This window comes from Salvelinus fontinalis, chromosome 13 (genome assembly GCF_029448725.1).
Source record: "Salvelinus fontinalis isolate EN_2023a chromosome 13, ASM2944872v1, whole genome shotgun sequence".
NCBI lineage: Eukaryota > Metazoa > Chordata > Actinopteri > Salmoniformes > Salmonidae > Salvelinus > Salvelinus fontinalis.
This window is the reverse complement of record NC_074677.1, coordinates 32,396,017-32,411,690: the sequence shown is the minus strand read 5'-3', so window position 1 is coordinate 32,411,690 and position 15,674 is coordinate 32,396,017. Positions and strand designations below refer to the sequence as shown.

General features: G+C 42.5%; 1 protein-coding gene across 5 annotated transcripts in view; it reads right to left on the bottom strand.

Moving 5' to 3' along the window:
* LOC129868440 (cell adhesion molecule 1-like) overlaps positions 1-15,674 on the bottom strand; it is a 542,438-nt gene that overhangs the window by 109,572 nt on the left and 417,192 nt on the right. For 4 of the 5 annotated variants that reach the window (XM_055942416.1, XM_055942417.1, XM_055942418.1 and 1 more), the window contains exon 6: positions 7,440-7,598. The exons of the other annotated variant lie outside the window; for it this stretch is intronic. In XM_055942416.1, the coding sequence (XP_055798391.1) occupies positions 7,440-7,598 (159 nt within the window). The remainder of the gene's footprint in view (positions 1-7,439; positions 7,599-15,674) is intronic. 5 annotated transcript variants of the gene reach the window in all.

Sequence of the window (15,674 nt, the reverse complement as noted above, 5' to 3'; positions counted from 1 at the left end):
GCATTTGGCGTGAAGCTTGGCATTCAGGCCAAAGAGTTCAATCTTGGTTACATCTGAAAAGATCATCTGTTTCTCATGGTCTGAGAGTCCTTTAGGTACCTTTTGGCAAACTCCAAGCGGGCTGTCATTTGACTTTTACTGAGGAGTGGCTTCCATCTGGTAGAGTGCTGCAGAGATGATGGTCATTCTGGAAGGTTCTCCCATCTCCACAGAGGAACTCTGGAGCTCTGTCAGAGAGACCATTGGTGTCTTGGTCACCTCCCTGACAAAGGCCCTTCTCCCCTAATTGCCCAGTTTGGCCGTGCGGCTAGCTCTTGGAAGAGTCTTGGTGGTTCCAAACTTCTTCCATTTAAGAATGATGGAGGACATTGTGTTCTTGGGGACCTTGGTCAGGGAGTTGACTAAGAACCTGATGGTCACTCCAGAGTTTATCGGGACACGTCTCTGAATGTCCTTGAGTGGCTCAGCCGGAGCCCAGACTTGAACTTGATTGAACATCTCTAGAGAGACCTGAAAATAGCTGTGCAAACTTCCTCCATTTAAGAATGGAGGCCATTATGTTCTTTGGGACCTTCAATGCTGAAGAAATATCGACTTACGGGTTGGAGCGAGTAGTCGCACTTCGCTTCGCTCCACAGGTAATATTACATTTCATTACATTTCATTACAGTACAACGGTTTGATTTGTTTGATCTGAGCAATTTTTTCTTAGCTAGCTACATAGCCGTCTTTGTATCAAAGATAATTGTGTAGTTTAGAGTAATTATCGAGGTTAGCTAGCCAGCTATTTTTATCCTTCTAACGTAGTCAACACTGCTAGCTAGCCAGCTAGCCAACTTCTACCGAATAGCAGCACTGTAGAAACTATTACATTACAACGGAACGACTTGATTAGTGTAGTGTTAGCTAGCTACATAGTTGTCTTTGCTGTCTTTGTATCTAAGATAATTGTGTAGTTTAGAGTAATTATCGAGGTTAGCTAGCCAGCTATTTTCGTCCGCCGCGCCACCGTTCTCCTACCTAGTCAACAACTGCTAGCTAGCTAGTCAACTTCTACCGACTAGCAGCACTGTAGAAACTAATACATTACAACGGAACGATTTGATTAGTGTAGTGTTAGCCAGCTACATAGTTGTCTTTGCTGTCTTTGTATCTAAGATAATTGTGTAGTTTAGAGTAATTATCGAGGTTAGCTAGCCAGCTATTTTCGTCCGCCGCGCCGCGTCACCGCTCTCCTACTAAGTCAACAACTGCTAGCTAGCTAGTCAACTTCTACCGACTAGCAGCACTGTAGAAACTAATACATTACAACGGAACGATTTGATTAGTGTAGTGTTAGCCAGCTACATAGTTGTCTTTGCTGTCTTTGTATCTAAGATAATTGTGTAGTTTAGAGTAATTATCGAGGTTAGCTAGCCAGCTATTTTCGTCCGCCGCGCCGCGCCACCGCTCTCCTACTAAGTCAACAACTGCTAGCTAGCTAGTCAACTTCTACCGACTAGCAGCACTGTAGAAACTAATAATACATTACAACGGAACGATTTGATTAGTGTAGTGTTAGCTAGCTACATAGTTGTCTTTGCTGTCTTTGTATCTAAGATAATTGTGTAGTTTAGAGTAATTATCGAGGTTATCGAGGTTACCTAGCCAGTTATCGAGGTTACCTAGCCAGCTACACTTTCAAACAAAGTCAACAACGCAGCCACTGCTAGCTAGCCTACTTCACCAGCCAGCAGTACTGTATCATTTTAATCATTTTAGTCAATAAGATTTTTGCAATGTAAGCTTAACTTTCTGAACATTCGAGACGTGTAGTCCACTTGTCATTCCAATCTCCTTTGCATTAGCGTAGCCTCTTCTGTAGCCTGTCAACTATGTGTCTGTCTATCCCTGTTCTCTCCTCTCTGCACAGACCATACAAACGCTTCACACCGCGTGGCCGCTGCCACTCTAACCTGGAGGTCCCAGCGCGCACGACCCACGTGGAGTTCCAGGTCTCCGGCAGCCTCTGGAACTGCCGATCTGCGGCCAACAAGGAAGAGATCATCTCAGCCTCTGCTTCCCTCCAGTCCCTCGACTTCTTGGCACTGACGGAAACATGGATTACCACAGATAACACTGCTACTCCTACTGCTCTCTCCTCGTCTGCCCACGTGTTCTCGCACACCCCGAGAGCTTCTGGTCAGCGGGGTGGTGGCACTGGGATCCTCATCTCTCCCAAGTGGACATTCTCTCTTTCTCCCCTGACACATCTGTCTATTGCCTCCTTTGAATTCCATGCTGTCAGTTACCAGCCCTTTCAAGCTTAACATCCTTATCATTTATCGCCCTCCAGGTTCCCTTGGAGAGTTCATCAATGAGCTTGACGCCTTGATAAGTTCCTTTCCTGAGGATGGCTCACCTCTCACAGTTCTGGGTGACTTTAACCTCCCCACGTCTACCTTTGACTCATTCCTCTCTGCCTCCTTCTTTCCACTCCACTCCTCTTTTGATCTCACCCTCTCACCTTCCCCCCTACTCACAAGGCAGGCAATACGCTTGACCTCATCTTTACTAGATGCTGTTCTTCCACTAATCTCATTGCAACTCCCCTCCAAGTCTCCGACCACTACCTTGTATCCTTTTCCCTCTCGCTCTTATCCAACACTTCCCACTCTGCCCCTACTCGGATGGTATCGCGCCGTCCCAACCTTCGCTCTCTCTCCCCCGCTACTCTCTCCTCTTCCATCCTATCATCTCTTCCCTCTGCTCAAACCTTCTCCAACCTATCTCCTGATTCTGCCTCCTCAACCCTCCTCTCCTCCCTTTCTGCATCCTTTGACTCTCTATGTCCCCTATCCTCCAGGCCGGCTCGGTCCTCCCCTCCTACTCCGTGGCTCGACGACTCATTGCGAGCTCACAGAACAGGGCTCCGGGCAGCCGAGCGGAAATGGAGGAAAACTCGCCTCCCTGCGGACCTGGCATCCTTTCACTCCCTCCTCTCTACATTTTCCTCTTCTGTCTCTGCTGCTAAAGCCACTTTCTACCACTCTAAATTCCAAGCATCTGCCTCTAACCCTAGGAATCTCTTTGCCACCTTCTCCTCCCTCCTGAATCCTCCTCCCCCCTCCTCCTATAAAATAAATATATATATATATATATAATAGGTTGCAACCAAGGAGGTGGGCTTAGCGAAGGGACAATTGCTGCCATATTGGGGGTCCATGTGAAATTGTCTAATCGTATCCGCTCTGCCTCTTCCATATGTATTCAGCGCAATGTGAAAAAAGCAATTGGATAGGCAGCCTAACCAGGCTCTGCTCAACCAATTGGAGGGGCAGCCTAACCAGGCTCTGCTCAACCAATTGGAGGGGCAGCCTAACCAGGTTCTGCTCAATCAATTGGAGGGGAAGCCCAAACAACCTCGAGCCCTATCTGCTACTGTCATGGGAGAGTGACTAAATGTCATGTCTAGGCAGATTTGGAAAGGTCAGATGGAGCATCCTTTTTTAATTCCTGGACGGAAGCTTTTTACAGAACGGACAAAGCTCCAAGAGTGACTACAAGCACGGCTTAGGTTAACCATGGTACAGCAACACACTATCAATGAGCCATATGTCAAGGTTTGAAAGGAAAGGCAACGTTTTGAAGAAAATATCCTTACCCTATTGCATAGATAATGGGATCTGAAGCCTAGGTCTTCAGCCAAAAGGCCAAGTCAAGCACTTCAGGGCCTTACCCATTGTATCATAATACCACTACTGCATATTAAACATAGGGCAAATATAAAAATTGTGTATTTTAGCTCCTGATGCAGAGACAGCTCAAATGCAGGCTGAAGGCCGTGGTCTGTTGTCTGAGTATGGACAAAGGCCTCTGGGATCTTTGTTCAAGGAAAAAGGGGCAAACTTGTGTGTAAAAAAATTATGGATAGACTTAAAGTTAACTTCTTTGGGGTAGGGGGCAGTATTTTCACATCCGGAGGAAAAGCATGCCCAGAGTAAACTGCCTGCTACTCAGGCCCAGATCCTAGGATATGCATATTAATAGTATATTTGGATAGAAAACACCCAGAAGTTTCTAAAACTGTTTGAATGATGTCTGTGAGTATAACAGAACTCATATAGCAGGCAAAAACCTGAGAAGAATTTCAACCAGGAAGTGGGAAATTTGAGGTTTGTAGGTTTTCAACTCTTTGCTTATCCAAGATACAGTGGAAATGGGGTCATGTTGCACTTCCTAAGGCTCCCACTAATTGTAAACAGTCTATAGAACCTTGTTTGATGCTTCTACTGTGAAGTGGGGGCGAATAAGAGGATATTGAGTAAGGTTTCTCCCAGAGTGCCATGCGCTGACCATGCGCGTTCACGTGAGAGTTAGCTGTGTTCCATTGCATTTCTGAAGACAAAGGAATTGTTGGAACATTATTGAAGATTTATGTTAAAAACATCCCAAAGATATATTCTATACATCGTTTGACATGTTTCTACAGCCTGTAACAGGACTTTTTGGACTTTTCGTCCGTACTTTCCACTGGACTTGCACGCGCGTCGTGAGTTTAGATTGTGTACTGAACGCGCGAACAACAAGGAGGAATTTGGACATAAATGATGGACATTATCGAACAAAACAAACATTTATGGTGGAACTGGGATTCCTGGGAGTGCATTCTGATGAAGATCATCAAAGGTAAGTGAATATTTATAATGCTATTTCTGACTTATGTTGACTCCAACATGGCGGATATCTCTTTGGGTTGATTTGTCATCTTAGCGCCGTACTCAGATTATTGCATGGTTTGCTTTTCCTTAAAATTTAAAAAAAATCTGACACAGCAGTTGCATTAACCTGTTGAGGCTGGGGGCGCTGTTGTCACTATTTATGCTAATCGTATAATTTTTGAAACGGCTTCCCACAAAATTCTTGATCGTACAATATGCATATTATTATTATTATTGGATAGAAAACAGTCTATAGTTTCTATAGGAGTTGAAATTTTGTCTCTAAGTGGAACAGAACCCATTCTACAGCAATTTCCCTGACATGGAGTCAGATTTCAGAAATGTTGGCCCCTGATCTGGAGTCAGTTAAAAGGCCACTGTTATTGCTATGAGTATACGGACACTGCTTACGTCTTCCCCTGGATGCCTTTACGTGATGACGATTTGAATGGGGTCGATTGCGCGTTCACAGGCACTATAAATTAAAAAACCCTGTAGCTAGCAACTCTTTTCTTGGTGCGTCATGCGCGTGGAGGACACCGACCCGCACCTGTTCCAAGCATTAGTGTTGGGAGTAATCTTTCTCCGGTCATGTTAAGACTCGTTATAGGAGTTAAAAACATCATAAGGTAGTTAATTTAAAGCGTTTTATAGCAATTTATATCCGTTTAGTGCGATTTTGGGACATTTATTTCTGAAACGCTGTGAATCGCTGGGCACGCTTCCAGTTCATCCCGAACGCAGTTGGCATTTCCACATGGCAAGAGGACAGCTTTCCACCAAAAGACGATTAGACCCAAGAAAGGATCCTTTGCCCAAGATACTGATGGAAGAACAGCTCAAAGTAGGACATTTTTATTATGATAAATCGTGTTTCTGTCGAAAAATGTTAGTGGCTTAGGACGCCATGTTTTTTGACGTAGCTTCGCTTGGCGCAAACTGTATTGAAAAGTAAGGATAATTAAAAAAATGTAAATCCGCGATTGTATTAAGAATTAAATTGTCTATCAATCGCTGTCCACCCTATATTTTTTAGTCACGTTTATGAGTATTTATGTATAAGAGTAGATCACTGTCTAATATGGCGCACCAACATTTTCTCACCAGCTGGGCTACTTTTGTCATTGTGTAACCATGATTTTGGTGGCTAAATATGCACATTTTCGAACAAACTGTATATGCATGTTGTAATGTGATGTTACAGGGGTGTCATCTGAAGAATTCTGAGAAGGTTAGTGAAAAAATAATATATTTTGGCGATGTTTACGTTATCGCTCACTTTGGCTAGAATTAATGCTGGGGTAATGTTTGCACATGTGCTATGCTAATATAACGATTTATTGTGTTTTCGCTGTAAGACACTTAGAAAATCTGAAATATTGTCTGTATTCACAGGATTTGTGTCTTTCGATTAGTGTATGCTGTGTATTTTTACGAAATGTTTGATGATTAGTAAGTAGGTAAACACGTTGCTCTATGTAGTTATTCTAGTCCATTTGTGACGGTGGGTGCAATTGTAACCTATGCCATCTACCTGAAATATGCACATTTTTCTAACAAAACCTATCCCATACCATAAATATGTTATCAGACTGTCATCTAATGAGTTTTTTTCTTGGTTAGGGGCTATAAATATCTTAGTTTAGCCGAATTAGTGATAGCTACTGTTGTTGGTGGACAAATAAAAGATGGTGGATTATGCTAATGTGTTTTTAGCTAATAGATTTACATCTTTACATATTGTGTCTTCCCTGTAAAACATTTTAAAAATCGGACATGTTGGCTGGATTCACAAGATCTGTGTCTTTCATTAGCTGTATTGGACTTTAATGTGTGAAAGTTAAATATTTAAAAAAAATATTTTCTTTTGAATTTCGCGGCTCTGCCTTTTCAGTGGGGGTGGGGGGGGAGTGCCGCTAGCGGCACCCTCATCCTAGACAGGTTAAGGAGAAGTGGATCTAAAATTCAATGTGTAACACTTGTATTTTCATCAACATTTATGATGACTATTTCTGTAAATTGATGTGGTTCTCTGCAAAATCACCGGATGTTTTGGAGCTACTGAACATAAAGCCCCAATTTAAACTCAGATTTTTCGATATGAATATGAACTTCATCGAACAAAACATACATGTATTGTGTAACATGAAGTCCTATGAGTGTCATCTGATGAAGATAATCAAAGGTTAGTGATTCATTTTATCTATATTTCTGCTTTTTGTGACTCCTCTCTTTGGCTGGAAAAATGGCTGTGTTTTTCTGTGAATTGGCACTCACCTAACATAATCGTTTGGTTTGCTTTCGTCGTAAAGCCTATTTGAAATCGGACACTGTGGCTGGATTTACAACAAGTGTATCTTTAAAATGGTGTAAAATACATGTATGTTTGAGGAATTTTAATTATGGGATTTCTGTTGTTTTGAATTTGGCGCCCTGCAGTTTCACTGGCTGTTGGCGAGGTGAGACGCTACCGTCTCACATACCCTAGTGAGGTTAAGTCAACATTTGAAGAACAAAATCTAAACGATATCCCTCACTCAGTAGAATACATGTATCTCACATGTACAGCCCCTTCCCTCCATAAGTATTTCGTATATAGTTTGCGAGGCACATTACTGTGAAAATAGACAAGATGGCATTTAATCTTATTTTCTAGGTTTGAGTCCCTCAGGAAAGACATTATTAGTGGACAAAGACACTTGGAAGTATTATTTCTCTCAAGTGTTTGCCCATACTCACAATGTACCACCAGGTACGTCAGGGCTTGGAAGTCTTTGACGGCTGGGTGGTCCACGATGCACACCACGGACACGCCGTCGTCCTCCTTAGTGACGATGAACCTCAGCTGGCTGGTCACCGTAAACATGTGGTCATATGTCTCCTCCACCTTGGATATGCCTGGGAGGGATGACAAAAACAGCCACGTTTAAAACGCTCAAGGTTCTGGGGGGGTTTCTACTAAGCCAGGAATCATCAACCAGATTCAGCCGCGGGACGATTTTTTGTTGAGGGTATGGTCGGGGGGAAATAATAAAACATGATCATTTCGCCTCTCGAGTGGCGCAGCGGTCTGAGGCATCGCAGTGCTAGAGGTGTCACTGCAGACCCGGGTTCGAATCCAGGTTGATATCTCTAGCTTAAACTGACGGATTTTGATGGTGATTTTTGTATTATGCCAATTCGATTTCCTCGAAGCCACATATATCAACTCTGGGGGTTAATAGGACTTGTTTATTTTTACGAAATATAGCTAACATTCACCTACTCTGCGTCTTACAAAGACACGGCGGTTGAAACCAAAAATCTCCAATTTGGACTCATCAGCCCAAATGACAGATTTCCACCGGTCTAATGTCCATTGCTCGTGTTTCTTGGCCCAAGTAAGTCTCTTATTATTATTGGTGTCCTTTAGTAGTGGTTTCTTTGCAGCAATTCGACCATGAAGGCCTGATTCACAGTCTCCTCTGAACAGTTGATGTTGAGATGTGTCTGTTACTTGAATCCTCTGAAGCATTTAGTTGGTCTGCAAATTCAAAGGCTGGTAATTCTAATGGACTTATCTTCTGCAGCAGAGGTAACTCTGGGTCTTCCTTTCCTGTGGTGGTCCTCATGAGAGTCTTTTTTGTATTTTTCGACTGCACACTTTTGTGTTTTTTTTGCGACTGCACTTGAAGAAACTTTCAGGATTGACTGATCTTCATGTCTTAAAGTAATAATGGACTGTTGTTTCTCTTTGCTTATTTGAGCTGTTCTTGCCATAATATGGACAAGGTATTTCACCAAATAGGGCTATCTTTTGTATACCGCCCCTACCTTGTCACAACACAACTGATTGGCTTAAACTCATTAAGGAAAGAAATTCCACAAATTAACTTTTAACAAGACACACCTGTTAATTTAAATGCATTCCAGGTGACTACCTCGTGAAGCTGGTTGAGAGATTGCCAAGAATGTGCAAAGCTGTCATTAATGCAAAGGGTGGCTACTTTGAAGAATCTCAAATACAAAATATATTTTGATCTGTTTAACACTTTTTTGGTTACTACATGATTCCATATGTGTTATTTCATAGTTTTGATCTCTTTACTATTATTCTACAATCTAGAAAAACCCTGAAATGAGTAGGTGTGTCCAAACTTTTGACTGGTACTGGGAAACTGGTCAGGATCGAGGCAAAGATGAACGGAGCAAAGCACAGTGAAATCCTTGATGAAAACCTGCTCCAGAGCGCTCAGGACCTCAGACTGGGTCGAAGGTTCCTCTTCCAAAAGGACAATGACCCTAAGCACACAGCCAAGACAATGCAGGAGTGGCTTCGGGACAAGTCTCTGAATGTCCTTGAGTGGCCCAGCCAGAGCACTGACTTGAACCCGATCGAACATCTCTGGAGAGACCTGGAAATAGCTATGCAACGACGCTCCCCATCCAACCTGACAGAGTTTGAGAGGATCTGAAGAGAAGAATGGGAGAAACTCCGCAAATACAGGTGTGCCAAGCTTTTAGCGTCATACCTAAGAAGACTCGAGGCTGTAACCGCTGCCAAAGGTGCTTCAACACTGAGTAAAGGGTCTGAATACTTATGTAAATGTGATATATTTCAGTTTTTTAAAATAGTTTTTTATTTTTTTATTTTACCCCCTTTTCCCCCCAATTTTGTGGTATCCAATTGCTAGTAATTACTATTTTGTGTCATCGCTACAACTCCCGTACGGGCTCGGGAGAGACGAAGGTCGAAAGCCATGCGTCCTCCGAAACACAACCCAACCAAACCGTACTGCTTCTTAACACAGCGCGCCTCCAACCCGGAAGCCAGCCGCACCAATGTGTCGGAGGAAACACCGTGCACCTGGCGACCTTGGTTAGAGCGCACTGCGCCCGGCTCGCCACAGGAGTCGCTGGTGCGCGATGAGACAAGGATATCCCTACCGGCCAAACCCTCCCTAACCTGGACGACGCTAGGCCAATTGTGCGTCGCCCCACGGACCTCCCGGTCGCGGCCGGCTGCGACAGAGCCTGGGCGCGAACCCAGAGTCTCTGGTGGCACAGCTAGCGCTGCGATAGACCACTGCACCAGTATAGCAACATTAAAAAAAAAAAGTTTTTGCTTTTATCATTATGGGGTATTGTGTCTAGATTGTTGAGGGGGAAAAAAACAATACATTTTACAATAAGGCTATAACGCAAACAAAATGTGGAAAAAGTCAAAGGGGTCTGAATACTTTCCGAATGCACTGTACTACCCAGCTACCTTCAGACTAGTCTTGTAAGGCTTGTGGGCATCCTAAATGTATGTGTTTGTGAGAGACTAACCTTCCATAGAGGGGTCATATTAGTGTGTAGTCCAAACTGTTCGGACACTACAGACAGAAGTTGGCAGATCAGCTGTTCTGACTTCAGATGAGACACGTAACGCTTGTGGGGGTCGTGTTCATGAGTCTCATCTTTCCATAGAGGGGTCATAATAGTTTGTGGGCCAAACAGTTTGGACGCTACATACGTTTTCGGGATGTCTCATGGTCTGACAAACTCTGCTCTAGCTCTGCCACCTTTCACCGCAGATGCAGAAGGGCGACATTGGCGGATGCAGTGAACTGAGACACAGCCCATGCAAAAAAATCTAACATTTAAACTGACGGATTTTGATGGGGATTGTTTTATTATGCTAATTAGACTTTTGCGAGGCCGCGGATATCAACTCAAGGGCGTTAAAAGCCCACTGATATTTACAGACTTAAAAAAAATATTTTGTTTTGTTATTTTGGGAAGTGGGTCTTTACTAAAGACTTCAGGGAACTATTGTATGGCACCCGATGAAGACCTGAGTGGTTGAAACGTTGTCTCAATTGTCACCAATAAACCACATGTAAGCACAGATTGCAGTGTGTAGAATTAATTTTTATTGTTTACTGAACAATATCCGGCACCAGCTCAAAGACATTGTGTGTGTCTATCATGTTTTAGGGAAGAAAACCAGCCATGTTTCAACACAAGACCGTAGGAACCTATTGTAAAGCAGCATCTTTAGACCGCAAGTCATTCATGTAACTGGCCTGTACATAAAATGGTATTTGGTACTTTTCGTGGAATTGAGTACACCTGAAATATAAATAACTGAAAACCAATAAGCTCCTATGAAAAGCTGCTGTTGTGTAACTATGTGTTCCCACATTGAATTGGGAGTGGAATACGTTTATTTTGTAACGAAATTGTAACAAAGGGCTACTGTTGCGCTCAAGGCTACGGGGGAAGAGTAGTAGTAACTCAGCATAAGGGAGAGAGGCGGCCATTGTGCGTCTCTGAATGGAGTGGCTCTGTGAGTGACCTTATACAGTACAAGTAGGGGAGAGAGAACGGAACGTCCTAGAAAATGGTCAATGGTAGGTGAATCAGCTGGAAATTGCTCGCTGTCAAGGGCTGTTGTACTCGTGAGTCACTCAATGGCTGCTGGGGTAGTTGTTGATGGGACAGTTTATTTGTGTTTTATGAAGGGATTTTGATCCAAAGTAACCCCTGCCAACAGTACACAGCAAGGTGTGAAGTAAGCCTCGTTCTGATGAGTAACTGGGGTGTTACTACACAATACAGACAACACACTCTTCACACGCTGAATAGGCCAACTTTCTTTCCCCATTGTCCCATTTTGTAATAATATTTGGTATCAAGAATGTCAGGTAAATAAAACAAATAGAATTTCATTGGATTGAGACGGGGAGGTTGTTCAGGGAGAATGAGCGGGAGAGGGAGAGAGAAGGAACAAGGGGAGGGGAGGAGAGAGGTAGAAGGGAGGAGAAAGGGAGAGGGAGGGGGGGGGAGGGATAATGCACCTGACAGAGGATTTATTTTCATATACAGTGCCTTCAAAAAGTATTCACACATGTTACAAAAAACATAATTCAGAATTTTTGTCACTGGCCAACACACAATACTCCATAATGTAGTGGAATTATGTTTTTTGATTAAAAAAAATAAGAATTAAATGTCTCGAGTCAATAAGTATTCAACCCCTTTGTTATGACAAGCCTACATGAGATCAGGAGTAAAACTTTGCTTAACAAGTCACATATTAAGTTGCATGGACTCACTGTGTGTGCAATAATAGTGTATAACATTCTTTTTGAATGACTACCTCATCTCTGTACCCTACACATACAATTATCTGTAAGGTCCCTCAGTCGAGCATTGAATTTCAAACACAGATTCAACCAAAGACCAGAGAGGTTTTCCAATGCCACGCAAAGAAGGGCACCTATTGGTAGATGGGCAAAATTTTAAAAAAAAAGCAGATATTGAATATCCTTTTGAGCATGGTGAAGTTATTAATTACACTTTAGATAGTGTGTCAATACACCCAGTCACTACAAAAATAAAGGCGTCCTTCCTAACTCAGTCGCCGGAGAGGAAGGAAACCACAGGGATTTCTCCAAGAGGCTAATTGGGACTTTAAAACAGTTACAGAGTCTAATGGCTGTGATAGGAGAAAATTAAGGATGGATCAACAACATGGTAGTTACTCCACAATACTAACCTAATTGACAGTGAAAATAAGGAAGCCTGTACAGCAGTCGTCAATCGCGATCAACTGGTTGATCTCCAAGGCATTCCTAGTCGATCAACAAACATTTCTGCAAATAGCCTTGCATTCCTATTATTATTTAATTTTTTCCCTCACTGTTGGCGGTAGGTGCATTTGATTCACCAACCCTAGCGCCGGGAAGGCAAAGTGTTCCCATTTTTTAACAATTTCATGTGTCTGAAGGTAGAACTCAACCTACCCGGCAGGCCCATAGAGCAAATCAAGTGCACCTTTAGGCTTACCACTGGCCAATCAGATAGCTCAGATGACCGTGTCTGCACAGTTTCCTTGAGCCATAGATTGTAAAAAGAATCTGAGCAAAGTTGATACTGTGAGATTAAAACATTTAAAACCATGACTAGAGAGATTTGATGAATACAGTAGAGTTGCTGTTTTTATGAGTAAGCTCATGTTTAAGTTGATATTCAGCACTGTCAACACTAAGCCATAAAATGTGTGTCCTCCCTACTTACACTACAACCAGCACTGCAGCTGCATTGAAGGAGTACAGCAAAGTCTTTCGATAAGCTTGCATTCTTATTATTAGAGTCTTGTGTCTTTTTAATTTCTGGGAGTATTTCACTATCTCTGGTCATAGGAGTAGCAACATCATTTGGTGCATGAGGCAGAAATAATGCAGTGCGACTTGAGTTTCGCCATCAGCTGGAAGACTGTGTCCCCGTTTCTCATTGGAGGGAGGGAGAGAGGAGGGACGCTGAGTGGGGTTAGAGGCAGCCTCACAGCTGCTCCCTCCCTCAGACTGACCATCAGATGCAGGCCATCAGTCCAGTAAAAAAAACTATTATGCTCACTCAGCTATGAGTCAAGTAATAGAACAAATTATATATCACCAGTGTGATCATATACCACATTTAAAAAAATATATAATTTCAAAATGGTCTGAGAAGAACAACATTGGCAGGGCAATTCAGGCATAGAAATATGCAATGAAATGTATTGGTCCTATAGCCTACTGCACAAACCTCATTGCTATAGAACTGTTTTTAATTGGAAAATTTTGCATAGGCTTACCTTTAAGTCCTGCTTAAGAAAAACTCAGAAAATGATCTTGATTAAAAAAAGGTTGGTGACCACTGCTGCACAGAATACAAATATTCCAAAATATGCATCCTGTTTGCAACAAAGTAATACTGAGTACCACGCTCCATATTTTCAAACATAGTAGTGGCTGCATCATGTTACAGCCATGCTTGTCAAGGACTAGGGAGTTTTTCAGGATAAAAAAGAAACGGAATGGAGCTACGCACAGGCAAAATCCTAGAGGAAAACCTGGTTCAGTCTGGGTTTCACCAGACACTGTGAGATGAATTCACCTTTCATCAGGACAACAACCTAAAACACATGGCCAAATGTACACTGGAGTTGTTACCAAGAAGATAGTGAATGTTCCTGAGTGGTCAAGTTACAGTTTTGACTTAAATCTGCTTGAAAATCTAGTGCAAGACCTGAAAATGGTTGTCTAGCAATGATCAACAACCAATTTGACAGAGCTTGAAGAATCTTTTAAAGAATAATGGGCAAATGTTGCACAATCCAGGTGTGGAAAGCTCTTAGAGACATACCCAGAAAGACTCACAGCTGTAGTCACTGTCAATGGTAATTATAACAGATATTGTCACGGGGGTTGAATACTTATCTAATCAAGATACTGTATAATAATGTTTTCTTTTTTACAAATGTTCACATTTGTCTTCCACTTTGACATTACAGATTATTTTGTGTAGATCGTTGACAAAAAAATGACAAATAAATGTTAATCCCACTTTGTAACATCAAAATGTGGAAAAAGGCAAGGGGTGTAAATACTTTCTGAAAGCACTGTAGCTTTGTATTATGAGGATAAAATGGCGAACTGCCTTTGTGTGCTGTTCTTCCTCAGCTACAGGTATCTGATGGATATTGAGTTGCCACTTCACATCCTTCTCCATCACCGCAGAGACAGCTGTCTCCGAGGCTGATGGGAAAACGAGTCTTTGCGAAACAGGTGTGTTACCCCATTTGACAAGCCAAGCGCTGTAGAAACTAATTTGTCGCTAATAAAATGAAACAAAACAAATAGCAACGTGGAGATGGATCAGCGAGGTGTCATGCTTTTTAACTAACTGACAGCGTTTTAAAGAACCAGCTGAGTTAGACCTGAGAAATAAGCTAAGGTGAACGTCTGACCAATGATAAAGTGAACAATTTACTACCAGGGGGAAAGGATTTAATTTGATTATCCATACATTTTATTTTATTATTACAGCACAGTAGATAATTACCAACATGTTGAATATCACTGCACTGTCAACATTGTGCAATAACAAACGTGTTGGGCACTTGCTCAATGGAAGAGAGATATGCAAATACCTTTGAATTGGATGATGCGTACTGAATCTTATTTACTTATGAAGATATCATCTTCCCACGGTGATAGCATCTCCGTTTGATAGCCGCAGTCTCAGATGTGGCGCTCGATATTACTCCAACATTATTTTTTGGAGTGCTAGCGAACATATTCATGTAAATGAAAAGCTAATTGCTTTTGTAGTCGAATAGTGAAGCTCGGGGTTCAAAATCAAAGCAGGGAGAGTTGATGCACTGTTAATGACTGCACTTAGCTATTTCTTCAGATGCAGAGCCATTAACAGTCCCCTCTATTTTACATTTGAAAATAATCGTTAATTGTAATTTCAGCACCATTTAAGAGCATGGGGGCCTGCGTGGGGGGGGGGGGGGGCTGCGTTTGGGGAGAGTGGACTCAGATACATCAAAGTGCCTTAGACATTCCTTGACTACTTGCCCTTAGCAAGTTCAAATATTATTTTATAAATTTGCCAGTCATTCTGGCAGAGTGTGGCAGGGTAATTGAAATCACCCCGGTAATTTTCTTTAGAAGACTTAAGGCTAATGGCAGTACTCGGCCCCGTCCGTCACTGCCCCCCCCAGTCTCTCTCCCTCTCATCTCGTCTTGAACAGACAGAATAACCTGTGCTGCTGGAACTCCCATTGTTCCTTGACTTTCATTTCACTCGTACGCTTAAGTGCTGGAGATATCTGTGAAAGACAGGATATAAAAGAGGGGGAAATATTAACCACAACACAAAACTAGCAGGATAAGAGAGGACAATAAAGCGGCAGAGTGGGGGAAGGGTGGGGGGAGAAAGAGAGAGGGGGGAGAGAGAGAGACACAGAGAGGGCAAGAGAAGGGATATAATGACAGTAGGATAACTGGGGCTTTGCTTTCAGGTGCCAAAATCTTGGTTTACATTCGCGAGTGAGCAGGACGGGTGTGTAACCTTTAAATGATATTTAAAACATGCCCGATTATCCATTAAGGTAATTAGGTTTAATTAGAAATAGATCTGCAAGGCGAGAAGCCGGCCGACGCCGAAAGCAAT